Here is a 9,924-nt window from a genome sequence, read left to right on the forward strand (position 1 = left end):
TTGCTACCTTTGCTCAGCATCAAGTACACATCCTAGAATGAACTGCTGGCAGCTAGGACGGACTGACAAATCAAATCAAATCTGTGGGGAGAGCTCCTAACCATTTCCAATTCGGTGCAGCCCAATTTAAAAGAGAAAACAAATCTGTTTACCACTACAGCTCATTCTTCCTTTGGTCTACTTAGGGCTGAATTTTGACTTAGTTGCCAGGGAGAGGAAATAGTCAAAGGCAGTAAATGCATTTAAATGAATTAATGCGGGAGACCTCCCTGGTGGTCCAGTGGGTAAGACTCCACGCTCCCAATGCAAGGGGGCCCCGGGTTCCGATCCCTGGTCGGGGAACTAGTTCCTGCATGCATCCCTCAACTAAGAGTTCGCAAGCCACAAGGAGGATCCCACGTGCTGCAACTAAGAACCAGCGGAGCCTAAATAAATAGTTTAAAAAAACAAAGGTCCATTAATGTGGAGAAGAAAGAAAGAAAAAATAATAAATGAATTAATGCTGGAATTCCCTGACGGTCCAGTGGTTAGGACTCTGAGCTTTCACTGCCGGGGGCCCCGGTTCAATCCCTGGTCAGGGAACTAAGACCTCACAAGCTGTGCAGCAGGGCCAAAAAAGAAAAAAAGAATTAATGCATGTACTATACTGTTATTTAATGTACCGGCAGCTCCCTTAAAAAGGATTCTTTCTGAGTAAACACTTGTAGATGATAATGGCTCCCAGGACACTGTTCGAGACCCCTCTTCAGAATGCTGATGTAGACTCAGGGTCTGGATATAGTCTGAGCTCTTCTGGATCACCCCCAGGTTCCACAGCAGCGACCTACTCTCAGTCAGACTGTCTCTAAGTATCTGTCACAATGCCTACAGATTGTGCTACATGCTGAGGATTGGTTATAGTTGATTTCACAGATATTTACCGACCATCTTATTAGTGTGCCAGGGCATTCTTCAATAACAAGTTATGATTCCTGCTACCACTCACAGAGGTTATAGTTTCAGGTTAAAGAGACAGGGAACCAACATCTTTTCTCAGGAGTGGCTGCCAAGCCTACCGTCAATGGGGTCAGTGATCACAAAGAAATCTCTGACCAGATACCAATGATAAATGTAATCTAAGGGCTGCGGTTAAAGCCAAACTGCTTTAAACAACACAAACCGCCTAATTTAAACAATGCAAAAATAACACACATGCGTATAGGGCTTCAAAAACTCTTCCCAGGGGCTTCCCTGGTGGCGCAGTGGTTGAGAATCTGCCTGCCAATGCAGGGCACACGGGTTGGAGCTCTGGTCTGGGAAGATCCCACATGCCGCGGAGCAACTAGGCCCGTGAGCCACAGTTACTGAGCCTGCGTGTCTGGAGCCTGTGCTCCGCAACAAGAGAGGCCGCGATAGTGAGAGGCCCGCGCACCGCGATGAAGAGTGGCCCCTGCTTGCCGCGACTAGAGAAAGCCCTCGCACAGAAACGAAGACCCAACACAGCCATAAATAAATAAATAAATAAATGAATGAAATTTAAAAAAAAAAAAAAAAAAAAACTCTTCCCAAAGTGTTGTCACATCTGTCTTTGTACTTCATCCTCTAACACTGTGGTTAAGAGCCTGAGTCTGGGAATCAGAAACCTGTTCAGATTTACTGGTCTGAGTAAAATGTGGATAACTCCTTTATTCATTGGGTTGTTGTCAGCTGTAAAGCACGTTAGGTATAAAACATGCTCAGCTGGTTGGAGAAGGCAGTGCTAGACTCTGACTTCCAGCCTAAGCCGAAGCTCCAGGCTCCCTTACAACGTTCTGATGCCTCCCAGTGCGCATGACAGGATCCATTATAGCCCACCATCTCATCACATGGCAAGGTCCAGCGGGGAGTTTATCATGTCCTCTAGGTTGGATGTGGCCATCCCAGCTGGGAGAGGCAAGAACTGTGAGATAAATAGTGCCACTTCTCCAGATCCCTTTTCATCTTAGCTAAAAGCTCGTGCCTCTTGGATCAAAGGGAATTTGCAACCTACTCTACGGCTCCTGTAGGATATGTGGCTTTACACTTTGATGTCAAACTCTTCCCACATTTTGATGAAACACTTCCCAAGAAAGGACATGCCTGTGGGGTGTTAAATTCACTCTGTAGCAAGCTGTTTCTCCAGAACCCTGAGAGAATTTTAACAGTAGGTCTTCGCTATACAAGACTCTGTAAGGCTGACACAGTAGTTTCCCAGCTGTTAGTCACATTGTTTATAATGCTGCCCTTGAGCACATCCTTGACATTTTTCTTGGTCTTGTTGGGAAAACAAGAACTTAGGGTTAGAGTTAACTTGGTTTATCTAAGATGATCTCCACCTAATTGTGATTGTTGACAAAGACAATATTAGTTTTGAAAACATATTCTAAGAGAGGGAGCTCACGAAGCTTCCTAACCACTGGCAATATTAATCATACTTACTCAAGGCTTAAGTTCCATATAATTAAAGACAATTTTCAAAGACTGAGTGATTTCCTAGGCTCCACAGAAAGCTAGAACAGCTTTGTTTTTTTAATACTAAATCCCTAAGCTATAACCTGTACTTTCAACAGATCAATGCAGATATAAAGTGAAACAATTTAGAAGAGTATCTAGGAAGACAAATTGGAAAGCAATTTGAGAAAGTCCTGATAAGCACGCTTTTTTTTTTTTTAACTTCTTTATTGGAGTATAATTGCTTTACAATGGCGTGTTAGTTTCTGCTGTATAACAAAGTGAATCAGCTATATGTATACATATATCCCCATATCTCCTCCCTCTTGCATCTCCCTCCCAACCTCCCTACCCCACCCCTCTAGGTGGTCACAAAGCACTGAGCTGATCTCCCTGTGCTATGTGGCTGCTTCCCACTAGCTAGCTATTTTACATTTGGTAAGCACGCTTTTGATGGCCTAAAATATTTCGATAAAATGAAGGAGAAAGGGTAATCAATATGGTAAATTCTTAAACTATTCTTGGAGGTTCCTCGGTACTCTTCCCATCTATTCACTTTCTCTTCTGTAGTAAAATAAACATGACATTCCCTACCCCTTCCATATTATTTTCCTAAGGCTACCGTAACAAATTACTACAGACTTGGATGGCTTAAAACAACAAACTTTATTCTCTCACAGTTCTGGAGGTTAGAAGTCTGAAGTCAAGGTGGGAAACATGTAGGCGAGAACCCTTCCAGCTTCTGATGTTTACCGGTAATCCTTGCTTTCCACGTGCCTCCATCATTCCTGTCTTCTCCCTGTGTGTCTGTGTCTTTTCTCCTTAGAAACATACCAGTCACATTGGGCTAAGGGCCCACTCTACTCCAGTATACTCATTTTAACTAATTATATCTGCAAATACCCTATTTCCAAATAAGGTTACATTCTGAGATAATGGGGGCTGGGACTTCAACATATCTTTTTGGGGACCAAAATTTAACCCATAACAACTTCTTATACTTAAAACTGAGCTCCTAGAGCTTGTTTTTTTTTTTCTACGGCAACTTAAGAAAATAATTTAATGACTATCTCAGATACTAAATCTGAAAAAAAAGGTCTGATTTTGATCTAATAAAAAACTTGACAGCATTTGACATACAATTTTGTCTGTATCTTCTTTTTTATGGGAATTCTTTTACATTATTGCTAAAGGAACCATCATTTGACCAAGTTCCTTTTAGGAACTGTGTATCAGAACGATTCTTGTTCAGTCCAGCTAAAACATCTCAGTTTAAGAGACTACTGACTGCAGCCTTCTCTTTACAATGTGGGCTGGGGAAGAGACGGTCTGTGTGCAAAGGAAATAAAGCACATACGCAGAAAGCAGAGCCAAGAGCAAAAGTCTGGATAACATTTGAATTCCAGGCCCCAATTATTCCTGGGCTCAGGTGCATGCCTGTTATGGCAGTCTGTGAGTCACTCTGTATGCTGATAACCTTTTCTTAGTTTAATATAATTTGAGTTAGGTTTCAATACTTAGTTTAGAAAGCACCTTTCACCAGTGCCCCTATGTGGCACAACTCCAGGAGGTGTCACTCAGAGTAATCTGCATCTGTACCGTCCAATACGGCAGCCACCAGCCCCATGTGGCTATTTAATGAAAAGGAAATAAAACTAAAAAAAATGCAGTCACATTAATCACATTCCAAATGCTCAAGAGCCACATGGGAGTAGTGGCTACTATGTTGGCTGGCACAGGCAGAACATTTCCATCATTGCAGAAAGTTCTTTTGGACAGCCCTAGTCTTCATGAATGGTTCCCCCTGGAGTTACAGAGGCACGATCAAGATGAAAGTCCACACAGGGCAGCTTTATTTTCAAGGCCTGACATACAGTAAATCTTTCTTGTTAAAGCTGTATTTTATTTCCAACTAAGGTTATCAGTTTCCAGAATTTCAAGTGTCTTATTAGAGTTTTCTGTTCCCTTTAGGGATGTGAATTTTAAGTGTCTCTTTTAGGGTAAAGTTCCTTGAATTGGGAGTTGATACCTGACTTCTTGGTCCATTACCATGTGACAATATTAGTTTCCTACTGCTGCTATAACAAACTTAGTGGTTTAAAACAACACAAATTTATTATCTTACATTTTTGTAGGTGAGAAATCCAACATGGGTCTCACTGGGCTAAAGTTAAGGTGTCAGCAAGGCTGTGTTCCTGTCTGGAGGCTCCAGGGTAGAATTTCTTTGACTTCTCCGTCCCTTGGCTCTTGGTCCTCTTTCATCTTCAAAGCTAGCAATGGCTGGCTGAATCTGTCTCATATCACACCACTCTGACACACACTGGTGCCTCCCTCTTCCACTTCTAAGGACCCTTGTGATTACATCAGGCCCAACCAGATAATCCAGGATAATCTCTCCATCTCAATGTCAGTTGATTAGCAAATTTAATTCCATCTGCAACCTTAATTCCCCTTTGCCTAACCTAACATATATACAAATTCTGGGGAATAGGACATGGTCATCTTTAAGAGTCCATCATTCTACTTTCCAGTGATATTGGGCAAATGACTCTTTACCTCTGGTTTTTGCATTTGTAAAATTATGGAATTGGTCTATATGACCCCCTAAGGTCCTTTCCAGTTCTACCAGCTAGGACTCCAAATTGACAAAAGTTAATAGTTACTGTTTTATCTGGTCTTTCACTGAATTTGGATTAAATACTTATTCTGAGATAATGTAACTCTGAATTTATGTTCAGAAGTGACTTCCAAAGGTATTGGGCCATGAATCTCCCAGAGTAAGTGTTGGCCAGAGCCCAAAACACAAAGCCATTTATAAGGCAATGAAACTTTCTATTTAACATCAGAATGCAGACACAAATAATACACTTTTAAATGTATAGTATTAATACATTAAGTGTTTAAATTATATGTTAATGAAGTGGCATATAAATAGGTGTTAACTGATTCACAAGAAAGGGTTTTGATAAGGGATAAGTGAAGTGTTTTTTCATTTGTCTCTATTAGCTCTCACCAACTCCTTTTTTTGAATAGTTTGTTATTCATTGGATGAAAGTCATATTAGCAAAAAGAGCCAACTGTTGCCATACCGGTGTAAAAACAGTCACCCAAATGAAAATCATTCAAAATCAAGGAAATGGAGTCAGAAGAAACTCTGGTAAGAAGAAACTCTGGTAAGAAGAAAATAGTATTTGGGTTCTTTTGTATTTTAAATAATAGACTAGGAGTAGTTCTATCAACCTGATCACTAAATAAGTGCTCTCATTAGAAATTAGAAGTTGACAGAAGGAGTAAATCCTCAGCAGTGATTTTTTTTTTTTAATCTATATCCTTAAAAAGTTTTCTTACCAATGTGTCCTTAATTACCACTGACCCTATTATCAGATGGTACTTTCCACATTAAAATACTTCTAGTAATTTATGTTAGAATTGACATTTTATACATTGTCACAATGTACATAATCTGAAGAATACAGAAGTATTTTTAAATTTAATTATGTGAAACACAAATGCTGACTTGACGTTCACATGTAACTCTTTCTCTCACATTTACAGCTCAACAGATTGGTGAATCCAGAGGAACTGCTATAAACACTATATACCTATAATGGAAAAAAAAGAAAACTGTAGCATTAACAAGCAGAAGTAATAAAAAAAATTAGACCATTCTGAACAATGCACCTTAGAGCACCAGGGGAAGTCTAAAAAAACAAATCCACAAAGAATATCAACTCCTCATTTTATCTAAGTTTTAGTAAAAAAAAATTTTTTTTAAATTCTGAACTACAGGAGTAGCAAAAGCATCTGGTTTTGATTTAAAAACCTATTTCATTTTAATCTCTTGATTGACTGAAGTAGTGAAATGGGCAAGGTGATAATAATAGAACAAAATGTACATTTGTGATTACTATTTTATTCTCCAGCACATATAAGTTATCTACTTTAATCAACCTAATCCAAGAAAGCTGAGATTTATAAGGATGATTTTTCATTTTACAAAAGGATTAATATAGGATTTCTTTAAAAAGATTTTCAGAAATATGGCACAAATATACATATAAAATAAACTCACTCTCCTTTAAATCACAGACCATGCAGTGTATTCTATCTTATTCACAGCTAGGTTTTATCAGGAATTGTCCAACTGGGTGTTAGTTGTAATGACAATCATAATAAAATCGTCAAGCAGTAAAAAATTTAACAATTGAATGCCCTGTTCTCATGGAATTTTACACTCAAGTGTGGTATATGACAAACAGGTATTAAGAAATACATACACAAACAACGATAACTTGTCCTAAGTGCTGTGAAGGCACTGTGTACAGCACTATTAGATTTAAGAAAATACGATTTTGGTTTCATTCTTAAGCACAACTTCCTTTGAACACAAAGTGTAATGATTAAAAATGATTATGCTAAGAGATCCTTGAGCCAAGGTATTAAAAATTCATAAATTTGTCACAGACAGGAATATAGGTGCTAAAAAGTATAAACCTAATGAAAAAAGTCAAAACACATTATTTAAAAAGAGGTCAAATTAACTTGCATAGTCTATTCAATCGTAGAAAATCACATACTTACTGTATTGGTATTTCAAAAGTTTATTCCAACCGATTTCTTCTTTTATACTCTAAAACATCTTCATTATGTTGTTTGATGAGCTAGAAGTAGGTAACAGTTAAAATTAGAAATGTAATCTTCCTGGCAACTTAAAGAGGAGAAGGAGGAGATCAACTAATGATATTTATATTTTGCAAGAGAAATAAGGATAGATTAAAAGAATTACAACTATTCTAGTTAGAAATAAAAGGCTAAGGGATACAAAAGTCCAAAAGCTATGAATGATATGTACTTGTTCACCACAATCTGACAGACTAAATTTGAGAAGGCAACCCTTAAAAGTTTAAATCCAACTTCTGCAAATAAATTACTTCACTCAGTGGGTAATTAATGGAATGTAGAGCCTTACCACAGAGGGGCTAAAGCAACAGGACAGAGCAGAACCTGGTTATTAGATGGGGTTGGTGGATGTGTACTATACTTCTAACCTCAGAAGTATGGTACTGTGAGCGAATGACCAACCCACATCCCCCAACTATATATGTATTAATTAGATGTCATGGAGGACAGCCACTTTCTCAGAACCACTGTCTGACAGAATATGCAACTAGAACAATGGCTGATATAGGGTGACATGTGTTGCAAAGATCCAGTAACAATCAGAGCTCTCAGCAACAAGTTTCTTTTTAGGAAAACTTTAAGAATGTATAAAGTTACATTATAACAAACGTTATTTTGAAAGGATTAGTTACTAAGTTGTAAGTTACTTTCAACATCTCTTCCTCCTTTCCATGTCAAAGAGCTGAACCACTTTAATGAAAAAAATCTCAAATAAGAGATCTGAGAGTTAGAGGTGGGCGGCAGTGGAGGAAATTCCAAAACAAAAAATTTAAATACTAATGTAGCACAGATACTTTAAAAAAATTTATCTATGGAGAGGCAGTATTTCACAGTGGTCTACAGTGTAGCTCTTAAGTCAGGGAGAACTGGCTTTGACAAATTAATTTCTCCAAGTGTTTCCTACATCCGTAAAAGGTCAACAATAATAGCACTACCGCATAGTGTTGTTGAAAAAATTAAACAAGTTTTTACAGGTAAAGCATTTGGCATACTGTAAACAAAGACCAAAAAAAAAAAAAAGAAAGAAAGAAAAAGGCTGCTACACATAGGTACAATTTCCAACAATGTATTTACACAAACATTGTTAAAATCTTATATCTTGTAAGTCCAATGGGATTTAATTTGTATAGCTTGTTCACTTACGATCTCTCCCTATGGCATCTGAAAAAAGTGCCTTCATAAAACGCCAACGTGCCTCCATCTTCATTAAGAAATAAACTAAAGGATAATTAATATGCAGTAAAACTGCCATTTCACGACAAAACCAGGCGAAGGAACAATGACAGAAATTTCAGCCTCATTATATACTTTCTCGATGCCTCTGAAACCTTAATATTTTTTAGTCCTTGGGATTTCCCTCCTGGAGAAATAGATTATTAGCAGTTACATAAATAACCTATGGTATGGGAGATTTGCAGCGCAACATTCAACCTCACACCGATACTTGTCCTCTCCAGCGTGCTGGAGTACCACGATTTAAGGGAGTATATACTTACACACATCCACAAGAAAACGGAGGTGCCCAAGGTCAGTCCAACCTTCAGCCAGTCAGGTCTGCCATGTGGTGGTTCCCGAATGTAGAACTTTGACCGCGCTGAAGCTGAAAGGGGACAGAAAGGGTCTCTAAATCTATAACTTACCCCCCTGTAGGAATAAACCTGACATTTACATGCGTATTGTCGCTTTTAGTTCCCCCTTCTACTTCCTCATTTAAACAGCCACAGAAAGGTTCAGAGAGGCCTAGTAACTCGCCCTGGGCCACCAGCAGGGCCAGAGCGGTGGCGCCTTCAAAGCCTCGTACACGGGCTTTGGCGGCCCCTCCGAAGTGTCGGGGGTGGGCGGATAGAAGCGCCCCCGGGAGGGTCTCCCTCTCCCGCGTCTGCAGGAGGAGGGACTCAAAGTCCATTCGCCGACACCCCGAGGGGTCGGATGGCACTGGGAGAGGAGGGTGGGCGGCGGCTGACGGAGAGCCGAGAGTCGCGGGCGGAGGCAGGCGTGGGCTCCGGGAGGCGGGCCGGCGAAGGTCACTGCAGGAAAAGCCCGGGGCGCAGCCGCCTCCTGCCCCCGCGGGGCTGGGTTCTCCCTGGGAGCCGCAGGCTGGAAGGTCGGGGCGGCCTGCTCGAGGAGGGACACTTACAGCCGCTCGGGAGCCTGGCCGGGGCCAGCAGCTTGGAAAAAGGGCGCAGCAAGGCAGACGGCGCCATCTTGCCGGGCTGGGCTCCGCCTCCTCCAGCCCCGCCGCTCCCGGGGGTGGGCGTCCGGCCGAGCGCCCCCTGGCGGGCGGAGGCGCGGAACTGCGGGCTCTGCGGCGGCGCCGCGTGCGGGCGCTCACCCCAAGAATTGGAGTTACCGCCTGGTACTCTAGCTGTTCTGGTCTCAGCCCTCAATCTGCACAGTGGGATTACGAAGGAGATGATTACAAGGGGGGAAATAAAAGGTAGTTTAGCCGCGTCTCTGTCCTCGGAGAGTTTATTTTAGACTCCCACCCCAGGGACACTTACAGAGAGAGTTACCAAAATCTTCCTGCGTAAGCCGGGAAACTGCAAGTGAAGGGTGTTGAATAGTAGCATTTTGATCGAATTCGGTGTTTCAGGCACTGTGCCTTAATGCATCATTTGATTTACATGCACTATCTCATTTCACCTTCACAACGGCCGCAGGACACGCCGTGATTATTATTCTCAATTTATAGATGAAGCTCAAAAGACAAGCTCTTCCTCCAAGGTGACGTATTATATATACCTCATATTTGAAACGACCTCTTACAGTTCCCAAAGTCTGTTTATACGCACTAGC

General features: G+C 40.9%; 1 protein-coding gene across 1 annotated transcript; it reads right to left on the reverse strand.

The window, feature by feature from the left end:
* Positions 1 to 3,095: 3,095 nt before the first annotated feature.
* Positions 3,096 to 9,419, reverse strand: NDUFC1 (NADH:ubiquinone oxidoreductase subunit C1). The gene is made up of 4 exons (XM_082389848.1): positions 9,266 to 9,419; positions 8,625 to 8,728; positions 7,030 to 7,109; positions 3,096 to 6,050 (listed from the first exon to the last, which is right to left on the reverse strand). The coding sequence occupies exons 1-3, from the start codon at positions 9,330 to 9,332 to the stop codon at positions 7,050 to 7,052; spliced, it is 231 nt and encodes a 76-aa protein (XP_082245974.1). The 5' UTR covers positions 9,333 to 9,419; the 3' UTR covers positions 3,096 to 6,050; positions 7,030 to 7,049.
* Between the last annotated feature and the right edge of the window lie 505 nt (positions 9,420 to 9,924).

This window comes from Balaenoptera borealis (genome assembly GCF_965194805.1).
Source record: "Balaenoptera borealis genome assembly, chromosome: 4".
Classification (NCBI taxonomy): Eukaryota; Metazoa; Chordata; class Mammalia; order Artiodactyla; family Balaenopteridae; genus Balaenoptera; species Balaenoptera borealis.

Bases quoted from the DNA above. Each gene is read 5' to 3' on its own strand.
- NDUFC1 (XM_082389848.1), bottom strand. From the start codon at position 9,332: ATGGCGCCGTCTGCCTTGCTGCGCCCTTTTTCCAAGCTGCTGGCCCCG. The intron at 8,729-9,265 runs GTAAGTGTCCCT...GTCCCCTTTCAG, and splicing joins GGCCAGGCTCCCGAGCGGCT to CTTCAGCGCGGTCAAAGTTC. The intron at 7,110-8,624 runs GTAAGTATATAC...ACCTACTTCTAG, and splicing joins CCGTTTTCTTGTGGATGTGT to CTCATCAAACAACATAATGA.